The sequence below is a fragment of the Larus michahellis genome, chromosome 1 (genome assembly GCF_964199755.1).
Source record: "Larus michahellis chromosome 1, bLarMic1.1, whole genome shotgun sequence".
Taxonomy (NCBI): domain Eukaryota; kingdom Metazoa; phylum Chordata; class Aves; order Charadriiformes; family Laridae; genus Larus; species Larus michahellis.
In genome coordinates, this window is record NC_133896.1 from 158,455,690 (window position 1) to 158,469,732 (window position 14,043).

The window sequence follows — 14,043 nt, forward strand, 5'->3', positions numbered from 1 at the left end:
CAGATATCATGGTATTAGCATCTGAATGGTCAGATTAGATTTAAGTATTGCGTAGAGAGTGAATGTATTTATCTCCTGCTCTGAAAATTCGACACTGAGGTTTTGTCATTAACAGAATCTTTAAATGGTATCCTAAAACCATAGAATCATGAATGGTTTGGGTTGGAAGGGACCCTAGAGATCACCTAGTCCAATCCCTCTGCATGGCCAAGGACATCTTTCACTAGATCAGGTTGCTGAAATCTCCATCGAACCTGACTTTAAACACTTCTAGGGATGGGGCGGCTACAACTTCCCTGGGCAACCTGTTCCAGTGTCTCACCACCCTCATTGTAAAAAAAATATTTTCCTTAAGTCCAGTCTAAATGTACCCTCTTTCTGTTTAAAATCATTGCCCCTTGTCCTGTCACTCCAGACCCTGGTACAAAATAACTATCTGTGTCTTTCTTATAAGCCCCCTTTATATATTGAAATGCCACAATAAGGTCTCCCCGGAGCCTTCTCTTCTCCAGGCTGAACATCTCCAACTCCTTCAGCCTTTCATCATAGGAGAGGTGTTCCAGCCCTCAATCCATTGATATCTTGTAGCTATAGGTTCTGTCTATTCTCTGACTACATAAATGGCAATAAAAGGTAACATTGTTTTCTCACTTTTTTTCATTGTGCAATGCTAAATACATGCTGATTTCTTCTGTTAACTTTGGCAGGTTTACAAGGTCCACCAGGCCCACCAGGTGCTTTTCAACTTGTTAAAGGGGATCCTGGCTTACCTGGCCCTGTAGGACCAGTTGGTCTCAAAGGATTCCCAGGACTTCCAGGTCCCAAAGGACAGCAAGGTGAGAGTTTCTAACTTGCCAGTAGAAATACATTTTAAGTAATGTAAAAATAGACCAATGATAGGCTAGACACTAGAAGATTTTTCATATGTTGTTATCCAGCTTCTTATAAGCCACTCAAATTGTGTCCATGATTAGTAAGAGAGTCCTTCTTTTTGAAGCTCATCCAAAGGAGTCCCAGAAACAGATGTCTTTCTAGTGATTTTTTTATAGGCTCTCACTCTGCAGTCATCACATCAGTATCTGAGATCAGCAGTAAGCAGGATGGCTTGTAACACGCTGCTCATCCTTTCCCCAGAATGTATTTGTTAGGGTATCTTCTGTCTTTAGTGTTGAATCCAAACTTAATTGCTGTGTGTCTCTGGGAGAAGACAAGCATGAGGAAAAACACCTTGATCTTGGAGTCGAAAGTGCTTTCTGAGTAAGCTTATTCCATAGTCCTAGATTTTGTCCAGACATTGCCATTTTTATAAAGAAAAGGTGAACTGCAAAAATTAAACACACTAGGAGTAAGAGAATGGAGAAAAGGGTAAAACAAATGAAATGCTGTCACAAGGACACAGGTCCTTCAGAATGACAGGACAGAGAGTGAGAGCTCAGAGGTGTTCTTAAGCTATTAAGATTCTAAGGGAAAGCTGTGTTCCTGACTGTTTAATGAGAAGATGATGGGGAATTGTTGTGGATTATAATGAATATCTTCTTTCTATTTAATAGAATAGATATGGAAGTTTGCTCTTGAAAGTGGGGTTACAATTCTGCAGCTGCTGTCCATTATGAAATAGCTATGAGATAATTTCAGTGATTGAACATTGCGTGGGTTTGCTTGTATGGGTTCTGTTTCTGTTCTCTAGTAGTCAGTTCAGTACATGAACACAATATTGCTTTTTGAGTGATCATGAAAAGGACATCTGTGGTATGGAGGTGATGGTGTTAACTTCTTTTTCCCAAAGTCAGAGTTACTGAGTTTATGTAGGACTCAAAGCATCCCTAGAAATTGATAAAGGGAAGATATATGTCTGAAAACTGTTTGGGAAGAAGCTAAGAGAATACTGATTTTCCCTCTATTCGTGGCCCTACTTTTTATGGTCTATTTTTGATTGAGTCATATGATAAGCAGAGAGGGAAGAGATTGCTGCCCTTCTTTTTCATATTCCAGGCGAATACTAGTAGTTTTAGAAGCACTTCCTCTGCTTACTTTTCTGTTCTTCTCTACTATAATCACTTTGCCTGCAGTAACCCACATGAGTGCTCTAGATACTGAAATGTACACGTTGAATCTGCATGAGTTTAGTTTATGCTGAGGTGTGCTTGTGCTGTACTGTATTAAAAGCCAAGAAGTCAGAACTAACGTGAAGTAATATCCAGTAATAACTATTCCTTGTTTTTCAACAGGGGTGACAGGACCTTCAGGTGTACCTGGACCACCTGGTAGTCCAGGATTTGATGGTAAACCTGGGCAAAAAGGAGAAGTTGGTCCGTATGGTCCCCCAGGTAAGCCCATGAGTTCTTCAAAGACTTGATTCCTTCACAGAAAAACAACGTAGGAGATTAGGTGTGAATGTATCTAATTTCACTTCTTCAGTTATGTAGGCAGAGTACTGCTGTCTGTAGATATAAAAGGAGATTCTCTGTATTGTAGGGCCCAGAGGATTCCCTGGTCCACCTGGCCCCGAAGGTTTGCCTGGGGCTATGGGCCCACCAGGTGCACCATCTGTTGCTCATGGCTTCCTTGTTACCAGACACAGTCAAACCACTGAAGAACCATCATGTCCATTTGGAACAAGGCTGATTTACCATGGCTACTCCTTGCTTTATGTACAAGGCAATGAAAGAGCACATGGCCAAGATCTGGGTAAGTAGAGACCAAATTAGAATTCAATTAGAATTGGTTACAAACCACGTTTCTTTCACTTGAAGAACTGTGTTGAACAAACCTGTGTAATTATTCTTGGCTAGCTGGTGCTTTATGATGCCTTCTAAGTTGGTACAAATAATGGTTTGGTGTATAGTGGAAACAGTGTCAGTTTATTTAAGAAAGTCTTTATCAAAGCCTTTGACATAGTCATCCATAATATCTTTGTAGTCAAACTAGTGAGATATGGGCTGGCTAAGTAGATGGTAAGATGAGTGGAAAATTGGTGGGTCCATCAGGCTCAGAGAGATGTGATTAGATGTACAAAGTCTGAGTGGTGGTTTTTGATTAATGATGTCCCTTGGGACGTCAGACATTCCCCTCAGGAATTAGTATTGGGCCAATAGTGTTTAATGAATTTATTAATGACTTGGGTAATGTGATAGAGTGCACTCTCAGCAAGTTTGTGGGTAATGCCAGATTGGGAGGAATGGTTGATTCCTTAGTGGACACAGCTGCCATTCAGAGTGACCTGGCCAAGCTGGAGAGGAAGACTGAGTAGAACCTCAAGAAGTTCAGTAAAGGCAAATGCAAAGGGGTACAGCTAGAATGAAATAACCTTGTGCAACAGAACAGGCTGGGGACTGACTGCTATTTCCAGTAACAGCAGTACAGACTGCTTTGCAGAAAAGGATCTAGGAGTCCTGATGAGCAACGCTGAACATGAGTTAGCAGTGTGCCCTTGCAACTACCCCATTCACCGCTGCCCAGCCTACTGGGCTCTATTGGCAAAAGTGCAACCAGCAGATGGAGGGAAGTGATTCTTCCCCTCTGTTCGGCAGTTGTGAGGCCGCATTTGGAATATTGTGCCCAGACTTTGGCCTCCCAGAACAAGGAAAACGTTGACATACCACAGTAAATACAACAGCTAGCTATTAAGATAGCTAGTGGGGTCTGGACAGTCTGATGGAACTGAGTTTGCTCAGCCTTAACCGAAATTTAGGGGGAGGCCTTTATTGCTGCCTACAGCTGTCTGCAGGGAAGGTAGGGAAGATGGAGCCAAACTCTTCTCAGAGGGGCTCAGTGACAGAAGCAGCAATGGACACAAGCATGAGATATATTCCATTGAAACATAAAGAAAAGCTTTTTTACCGTGCTGATGCTCAAACACTGGAACGGAACCTGAGAGGTTGTTGAATCTCTGTCTTTGGAGATACTCAAAACTCAACTGTCTGTGGGCCCAAGCGACCTGATTTAACTGGCGGGGGGTTAGGATAGATGACCTCTAGTGGTCTATTCCAGTCAAAGTTATTCCATAATTCTACAGGCAAGACTAGGCTGCTCCTTGCCTTGCTCTGTTCCTTCCTGACAGAGCTTGGAGGAGTCACTTCCTCTGAGGGAACTGGATTGTCTGCTTTTTAGCTGCTCCTGGAAATATTTGTTTGGCAGTTGGCAATGGTTTAATAAAATGGGTTAACAAGTAACCTTTCACTTAACTTTTCAGGCACGGCAGGAAGCTGTCTTCGTAAATTCAGTACAATGCCTTTCTTATTCTGCAATATCAACAACGTATGTAACTTTGCATCAAGGAATGACTATTCCTACTGGCTGTCCACTCCTGAACCCATGCCAATGAATATGGCTCCTATTACTGGTGATAATATCAGACCATTCATCAGCAGGTACGGTTTCAGTTCTGCTGTGTTTGTAAAATGAAGAAGCCTGTGAAAAGTGCGTATGGTACTTTTTTTTTTTAAAAAAAAGGCTTTTAATCTGCATATTTTTATTTCCTGCCTTTAAATTTAAAATTTGAGTTCCTTTGATGAAATGTTTCAAAGTGTGCATGTTTTCAGTTTAGACTTTGATCAAAAAGAAATTCATTTGGGAGGAAACCCAAACAAATAGAGTAGTCTATTTTGAGTCTAATTGAAATGAAAATATTTATTTTGAAATTATGTTTTGCAAAAGCTATGATCTACTTTGAAGAAGTTTTGAATTTATTCACAATTCTTGTCAAAAACAATTCTCTTTTTTTTTTTTTTTTTTGACTAGACATAGCTAGAAGCTTTTTAGGGCTCAGTTTCCTTTTCTTTGAAAATGGTAGCATTATTTATTGTACAGTACACTGCCAGGCTTCTTCCATTGTTTTGGACTTATTGCTTGAATACAGCCATTATTGTCTGAATTAAAGGAAACAGTTGCAAAATCAATCATCTATTTTTTTTTTAATAATTCCAGATTCTCAGCCAGCATAAAGTGTGGCACTTATATCAGACATAACTCTTCTGCAGCAGTCCAACATGTTGAACTTTTGGTCCATTTTAAATTTTAAGGCCACTAGCAAAAACTATTCTGGCATAATATGCCCAGTGCTGAAGGCAGATGTGTGAGCAAGACTGTGGAGAACTATACCACTGTTGTTAGATAAGAATCTGACAAGGAATCTCCAACTTATAACTTAAATGATAACCATTAGATATAGTCATTACTATGATTCCTATCATTGCTTCTAATCCGTATCAGCTCTTGCTGATTGCTCTCCCTGCCATGTAAATTGAATGGGAGTTATCATTTTCTCGGGTCTATGTATACTGTCCGAGAGAAAGGACAATTCAAACCATCAGTGGGCTGTAGTCTTGAAATCTTGCTATGTTCAAAAAACTATTTGGATCTGCTGCAAAACATTTGATATTTGTTTTGTATAATAGAAGCCACCTTGTGTCTGCAGTTGTACTCTGTACGCTGTTTTCGGTTTAATGCCATAGAAATTCGTATGCCTTGAAATGGAGTGGGCAGATTGAGGGCAAGATTCTCAACATAGACTATAGTTTTTGTTGGTCCTGATTTTTTTGTTGTTCATTGGATGTGAATGGAAGGGGACTGACTTTGAGAAAAATTCAAATGACCAACCTCTGAAATTCATGTTCCTTTTATGCCATCCCGGTTCAAGCACCCAAAATAACCTTTAACAATCACTTTTGAGACTCAAGGATGTACCAACCAGCACTCTGCCTTATCTTATGCATATAAAGTAGCTTTTGCACCATAAAAATGTATATGTGTGTATATATAGATGTATATGTGTGAATGGGCATGTTTTTTAAACCAACAAGGAATCTGAGAAGACTATTCTTTCAATCTATTTTATTAGTCGAGGCTTTAAAAACAATGGTTTTCCCTGTCCAAAAGTTGAAAAGGTGTAGAAGTGCCACTTGCTGCCTTGGGTCATGGGACTTCTTTTCATGTAAGGCCTTCCACTGAAATACCAGAAATTTCTTGAAGCAAAGCAGAGCTCCAAGAATAGAGGCAGCTTTACATTCTTCTTTTAACTTACTTGTTCATTGATGTGTTTCTGAAAATAACTGTCTTACTTCTGCACTAAAGATGAAGGCAGTAGGTATGAATGCAGTCTTCACAAGTCAGAAATAGAAGGCTTTCATTCTGAATTCCTTTGCTTCTGTGCATTTTCCAGAATCCAACTTAATCCATTTTGCACTTGATTCTTTTCAGCACTCTGATAACAGGAATCAGACTGTCTAGTTCTAAGTATCTGTTTTGAATCATTTTCATCATAGCTAGCTGCAGTAGCCAATTTAGGAGTTGTACAAGAAAAAATAGATTATATCTACCAAATTACTTATTACCAGCTCCCGTATTAAAATTTCCAGCCCAACTCACATTTTTTATGATTCTCCTGTGAAGGTAGGATTGTTCATTGGATTATTCAGTAACCTAGCAGTTCTGAGACACAATGAATTTATCTAAAGTAAAAGAATTGATGCTGCACGGCTTTCCGAAGAGTTGCTTTCAAGTTCATCATTCAAGTTACTTTGCTAAAAATCTCTTACTGGAGATAAAGACCACAAATGTAAATAAAAGCCACTTTCAAGGAAAATGCATGGAGAAGATTAGCAGTGATTATCTTTGTGAGACGTTTTCCAGAGACATGGCTTTCTATCTGGAAGTCATTCAGGGCTGTGTTTAGGATGATGAATTGCTCTTGTCTCTGATTACAGTGGACCACTTTTAAGTGATACTTGCTGAGTTACAATGTTGGGCTATTTGCCTCTCATGTTCACGAGATGACCACTTCCAGAAACTACAGTACAAATGGGACTAGAAAAAGACAAATACATTTAAATATTCAGATAAGAGTTCTCTTGTTCTTTGCTAATAGGAATAAGACTTAACAGTTAAGCTATCCCGAAGTAAATGAGGAGGGGAAAAAAAACCCCAAACCAGCTAGTTGTTTTTCTGAAGGAAACATTTTGATTTTCCTTTGTTTTTGAAAGCGACATTTTCTAATTCAGAATTCCTTAACGAAAGCAACTTCTGAAAAAAGAAGTAGTATTAATCCTCAAATGCACATAGCTCATTCATGTCTTGGTCTTTCTAGATGCTCTGTGTGTGAAGCTCCTGCTATGGTAATAGCTGTTCACAGTCAAACAATTCAGATACCACCATGTCCTGAGGGCTGGAGTTCACTTTGGATTGGTTACTCCTTTGTCATGGTGAGTGCCCTGGGGCATAGTCTGAGCTTAGAAAATATTTTTTTTCAGGTATTTCATCTACGCTCCTGCTCTGGGAAAGTTAATATCTGACTATGTCACTTAAGGTGTTAGGAGGGCATTAGACCTCTGCCCTTTCTGGTGACTTTAAAAAGATTCTGGCTAATTACTTAATGAGAATAATGCAATAACAGAATCACAGAATCACAGAATCTTAGTGGTTGGAAGGGACCTCTGAGATCATCGAGTCCAACCACAAAAAAAAAAAAAACAAAAAAACCAAAAAAAACCCACAACACCCACCTACTAAACTCCACACCCACAACCCCACACATAACACACATAACACCCCACCACAAACAATAATCTTGGGCACTAGAGCATGGCCTATAACAATTAGTTGTTCACTTTTGAGGAAATGGACACAGCTTGCTCTCTTGTTTGCAGCTCCAACATAGGATCCAAGTGCTGAATAAATGAGGAAATAAGCGTAGTTTTCCATTTTCCTTCTACATCTGTGTTGCAGTAACTTCCTAGAGTGGTAGCGTGTCAGTGCCTGTCCTCTTCCCATTTTTTGATGAATAACCCTTCAGTTTTCAGATGGCATTTTTGACCTTTTATCCAGTTTCTTCAGCTGTATATATACTAGTCAAATAAACAGGGCCAAGGAATGGCCTGGAAGAGCCACTCCGTAGTCTTCCGTAGTAGTTAGTTGTTAGTATGCTTCCTCTCACGCTCACAGCCTTTATCAACAGCCACTCTCCCAAGCAAGGTCTGGGCATGGTCTGAGAAGCAGCATGGATCCAGAGCTGTTAGTGCTCGGCAGTGGGGAGAGAAGATGCTGTAATGTGGGGCAGGAATTGGGTGAAGCTATTCAGATATGAGCCCTACCAGTCTGCGTGCCTTCTGGCCCCGAGGGCTGGCCCTGGCCTGTTGCTAGCATAGCGGAAACTTGGGTCCTGCTGTCCATCCTGAAGGATTTTTGTGCACACAGCTGCCCTGAAGTTGATGTTGCTGGTGTGTTGTGCTGCCATTAAGTGAGAGAACCCAGTGCCACCTCTGGAGCCCTTCAGCTCCACCTTCTCGCTCCTCCTTGACCTGAAGGACAAAACAGCAGACGGACACAACAGAGGACAAGGAGATGCATGTGAAGAAAAATTTGTACAAGATAGTCAATAGGTGTCACAGCAGAAGAGGTAAAGAATCCCTCTCTTACTGATGCTTTTACATTTTTCTAGCACACCAGTGCTGGTGCAGAGGGCTCTGGCCAGGCCCTGGCGTCTCCTGGTTCCTGCCTAGAAGAGTTTCGCAGCGCTCCCTTCATTGAATGCCATGGCCGGGGCACCTGCAATTATTACGCAAATGCTTACAGCTTCTGGCTTGCCACTATAGAGAGGAATGAGATGTTCAAGTAAGTTCATATTTATTTATCAGTATTTGAGACTCAGTCAAGCCTTGTCACTGAATAAGAGAAGTATTGTTTGAATATAATACATGATTCAAGTATTCACTGTGCCCCAGCCTGGTTAGTGTATGCAGGTAATGGTTTTCGTAACAAAAAAAAATCTATATATAGTTTTGGGGGGAATTAATGAATGTATCTTCTGTTAGTGTTTACAATGTGTCATTTATACCTGGTATTTTGCTTTTCAGAATAATCTAACAATGTTTGCATTGCTACTATGTTTGATTGTATTCACTGAGTCGTAACTAGGATAGGCTGACTGATTAAAATTAAGTCAGAATATAACCTTTTCCCTAGTGGATGTTAACACATAATAGAAACACTTGAAATTAGTGCAGGTGTTGAACTAAGTGAGCTGAACAATTATTTACCTTTCCCTAATGTTTGAGGAAGTATGTCTGAATAAAATGCAGCTGAAGGCAGAGGCCTCAGGCATTTCTTCAGTCCCGCTGAGGTTCTAATTTCAGGAATTAAGTGGTAGTAGGCTTTGTTCTGGTCTCCTGCACGTTAGTATTTTTCAACACAGTCTAATTTGTTCCATATGAATTTTATTAATACGTTAGCATATAGACCAGTTCCTAGGTCTGCATACCTTACCTGATCAGCAGACATTCTTCTGGAGTGCAGGCAATGATCCTCTTCCACCGCAGTCCAGTCTGCCACTCCTGGTACCCTTCATCTGGTACCCTTCATCTGGTGCCCTTCATCTCTTCATGTCTTCTAGAGCTGTGAGTGCTCCTTAGACTGTCTCAGTCAAAATTAGGCAGATGGTTTAGCCAGTTTTGACTGTCTATGAGATAGTTGTCAACTGAGTAGGTAGAAAAATTGAGCACCGGGCCTGGTTATCACTGGGGCTATGATAATCTCATCACCCATAAAAGCTACCACCGAAAGAGCCCATTTGCCAACACTGGGGTAAGCACTGGCTCCTTAAGAGAGGGGAGAGTTGGTCAGAGGAAAATTTAGAGGAGTCAGCACTATAGTTGTTTGTATTCATTGAGTCCTACCCAGAGACCTATCAACTTCACAGCCTTTTCTGGCTACAAACTGTATCTCAAATTAATAAAATAATCCCAGGTCAGGGGACCTGTCGTACTGTCATAATTCACAAATACTCTGCAGTTTCCTGTAAACTCTTAATCCTTTTTAAAGAAAAGTGTTAAATGTAAGTATGCTTTTGTCCGAAAATGCTTTATTTCCACCTGCTAAGAGTATCTCCTTAGGATAGGCTAGAGACTAAAGATTTTGATTTGTCTTTCTGTATGATATCACATAATTTCCTCTGCTGGCTTTTCATTTTTCTGTAAAGTCCACGCGAGTTAGCAGAAAATCATGAACAGCCAAATGTCTTTAGTTTCTTTGCCTAATTTTTTTTTTACTACCCAAATTCCAGTATGTTCTCAAACTGCTGATTAAACAGGTAATGTGTTCTGGTTAAGAAAATGTTCAGCCTCGTGACAGAACTGAATTCTGAAGTAACTGAAAGTGGACGATGTTTAAAACTAATCTTGTGATAGTTTCTCACCAAACTTGAAAGTGAATATCCATTGGAGAACTTAGGGACACCTTCTTGATTCGGCAGAGCTTAAAGAGGCACTTGGCTGCATGCAAAGTTTGTGTTGTCAATTATAAACTTGAGAACTGACTGTATCAACAGTTGTTAATGGGTCTTTTCATTTCTTTATTTTTAATAGGAAACCGACTCCCTCAACTTTGAAAGCAGGGGATCTGCGCTCAAATGTTAGCCGTTGTCAAGTCTGTATGAGAAAAACATAATGACTTCTGAATTTCAACTAATTTCACACAATATGGTGCTATTCGTTTAACAGCAATGAAGCCTAGACATATATCATATGTACCTCATTGTTGTCCAATATGAAAACAGTAAAGTGCCTTTTAGGAACTTGCATAACTAACACACACTGCTTTACTGGCCCTGTCCTTGCTGAAGAAGAAAAGAGACAACAAAGATAAGCTTCAAATGTTGACATGCCAAATGGCACTTTTGATCAAAATATATGTATTTTTTATATAAATGCAATGCACTGATAGAATAAAAAGTCAGCATTTATCCAGAAAAAATGCAAAGGTGCTAGGAGGTATGCAGTTCTGCCTTATACTGTTTGACCCCCCTTTCTCATTCTTGTATTATAGATTTAGATTCATTTTTCTTCCCCAGATAAGTTTGTTGTTACCGTTATCTAGGTGTCTCAAAATCCCAGACTCTTGGGTATGTACTTATTGTTCCTGTACAAAGCAATACTAATGTAAAAAAGAGTTTTGGGATTACAGACTGTGGTTAAGCAACATGTAACCATCTTCTCACAACATAGAGTGCCATCCTGCAAACCTTTGCTTCTGTTTGTAGTCTTTAGTGCTATTGGTTTTCATGGGACTACATCTGGAAGAGATTGCCAAATTGGTTTCCCAAAAAGGCAAGGAAGTGTTTCTGCTATGTTGGTACTATGCAGCTTCTTTGTGCAGTAGAACAAACTTTCCTGTGGAATAAAGAATGACCCAGCAATGGTCAAGAAAAATATATATATAAATATTTTAGTAATTTATATAGATATCGACCATTAGGCAAATCAAGCTCTGAGTTTATCATTTCAAAAAGAAGCTTAAAGTTTTCTTCTTTTCAGTGTCATGAATTAGATGTTAAATGCCAAAATATGATGTGAAATGTTCTTTTTACTTAGGCCATTTCAATGCTGAAGTTGCAGAGACTGAACCCAGGTTAATAGCTATTTGTGTTTATTATAGTAAATCCTGCTTTGAGCTTATAGTCTTTATTCTGTATTTAATATTTTTTCAGGGTTTTAAACACTACTCACACACTGAATGACTTGATTTTGAAAAGTATAAGGCCTTAATTTTGTTAATACTGTGCCAAAAAAAATTCTAAGTGGCCTCAGAAATATTTCTAAAGAATTTATATGCAATGATACCATTGTTTGAGCACATCTGTGTCCAAAAGTGTTTTATAGACTTTATTTACCATGCAAATACCAAAGGATTTTTGCAAATACCAAGGCCTTTGTGTAATTCTTACATGTGTATTTCTTAAGAATTCAAGTTTGTAATAAAACTATTTGTGTAAAAAAAACAAACAAAAAAAAAAAAAACAAAAAAAAAACAGAAGAAAAGAAAAAGTTTTTACTAATTTGTTATTAGCGTTCATTTACAGCAATGAATTAATTTTTAATAAGCCACCAATAAATGCACAAGCTTGATGCAATCCTAGATTATTTTTGTTTTGCACATCTTTCAGATGTACAAAGCATCTTCAAAAGGGGAAAACAGGGCACTGTATTGACATCTCAATTGTTACCTTGTAAGAACCGGTACTGATAGACAAAACATGAGTTATGCGTCTATTACTGAAATATGTTTGATGTGAATGGGTTACAAAAATCCGCTAACTTCACCTTAGCTCATGGGAAGCAATCAAGTTATACACATTTTTCACTCTTCCCTTGGATTTTTCATGCACAAATCAGAACTGAATTAGACAGGATGAAATTTAAAATGTCTCATATAATTTTGCTTGTAAGTGGGCAAGGTGAATCTTGGCTCTGGTTGTCTGAAGAGGAAATGGACCGTGATACTTTTTTCCTTGGCGAAAGCACGTAATCGGTTAACGTTTCATGTTGTTTTCCCAAATTTGTGAAGAGGCTGCTGCTGTTCTGAACTCACTTTCACTTAAAATCCTTGGGGACATTGGCTGGCCAAATGACTGTGTAGAAATTGGACATTTCCTTTAGCGCTGATTCTTAACTCTCATGGGAGTTTTGACAGATGATAATTTTATTTATAAACGAGCAATCCTCATAAAAGTCCCTTACCAGCCTATAAAATACAAGAGTCTGGTTATGTCTAATCAGCCTGATGCAGAGTTTTCCGAAGTGCCCTTTGTTATTCAGAAGAAGCGGAGAAGATGATAGGGTGGTTCTTTGTGGCTTCTAGGAAGAATTAAGCAGGCATTCAGCCTTCTCTGACTCAGAGGACCCAAGCTGCTGCTCAGACTTTTTAATTGCACTCTCAGCTAGGGATTTAATTTGCTTGGTTCAAATTGTCTCAGAACTGCCAGACGGTTGAATTTATAAAGTCCTGCATGTATGTTTAAATCAACTCTGAGCGCAAGAATACAACCCCTTTTGCTAGGGATGGGACTACTCACTGCAGCTGGCTGTGTACTAACCTGCGTTTTCGCAACCAGGAGCATTTTGGAAACAAGGTCCTTTGAAAATTTTCAAAACTGTTTGAACTGTAGTTTGATGTTTCACTTATCTAGTAGTAATTATTTATTCCATAACCTCCAGCTCATAAAATGACCTAAACTATTGTCATGCTAAAGATGCTATTTCTACTTAAGTCAGCGAGTAAACTTTTCGGTGGTTATCGAGTACCAATCAGATCTACTGAAAATGTTGTGAACGCTAAATCTTGATGCCCTGAGTGAGGAAGAGCCCGTGTACTAAAGCAGAAAAGAAATGTGAAACACTTTCTTGCTTTCAAAAATCTGTAAGTACCCCCATATTCAGTCAATTATAGCCAGCATTGTTGCTACAGTACAGTTCATTGTGTGAACAGGCAACGGCAAACACATCATTTGTTAAAATTGTCTTGCATAAGCTTAAATTCCAGGAGAAAGCTTTCCTAAAGAAGTCCAGCTTGTTTAGTAGGCCTGACTGTTTTTGAATGCAGTACTTGAAGAGTAACTTTCATGACCCGAATAAATACATTTCTAAAACAGCAGGTGGTGCCCTTGCTCTCTTTATGGTAATATTGGTACTAACAACTTTACACTAACAAATGCCTTGTTCTCTAATCCACTAAAATGTAAAGCAGTCTGACAGTTCTTTATTTTCCCAAGTCTCTGGCTCCATTCTGACATGTTCTAGTCACCAGTAATTTTCCTTCTGAAATAGGGTGGAGCAGTCTTCAGTAAAAAAAAAAAATTAAAAAACCTATACATAGACAAAATAAAAATAGAATATAATTAAATAATCTAACATATATTTAGAAACAAATTATCTCTTAGCCTGTGTGTCTTTTCTGACAAATATACGTTCCGTTGACAATTATATCTTTTATCCTTTTCATAGTAGTAACTTCCTTGATGAAATACACTTTTTTCTATGAAACGGGACTCCTGAGAACAATATCCCTGTACCAGCCTCCCTGAGAAGCGATTGTATTAAAGTCATACCTTTTTATGACTGAAATCATAAAGCTGCATGACTTTTTGGGAATTTCTTTCCTACCTTTCATGTTTTACAAATCGTGAGTAAACTGCACCAGCTACACAAGGCAGAACATAAACATGTAAAACGCAGGGCCAGGCTCTTTTGGTCCCATAGTGCCCACTAAACCCAGTAA

General features: G+C 39.0%; 1 protein-coding gene across 2 annotated transcripts in view; it reads left to right on the forward strand.

The window, feature by feature from the left end:
- The window catches only part of COL4A1 (collagen type IV alpha 1 chain), a 127,894-nt gene extending 116,205 nt beyond the window's left edge, over positions 1–11,689 (forward strand). For both annotated transcript variants that reach the window (XM_074561594.1, XM_074561604.1), the window contains exons 46-52: positions 708–836; positions 2,229–2,327; positions 2,476–2,688; positions 4,193–4,370; positions 7,085–7,199; positions 8,435–8,607; positions 10,356–11,689. In XM_074561594.1, coding sequence (XP_074417695.1) covers positions 708–836; positions 2,229–2,327; positions 2,476–2,688; positions 4,193–4,370; positions 7,085–7,199; positions 8,435–8,607; positions 10,356–10,437 — 989 coding nt within the window. In that variant the 3' untranslated portion in view covers positions 10,438–11,689. The remainder of the gene's footprint in view (positions 1–707; positions 837–2,228; positions 2,328–2,475; positions 2,689–4,192; positions 4,371–7,084; positions 7,200–8,434; positions 8,608–10,355) is intronic.
- The last annotated feature ends 2,354 nt before the right edge of the window (positions 11,690–14,043 follow it).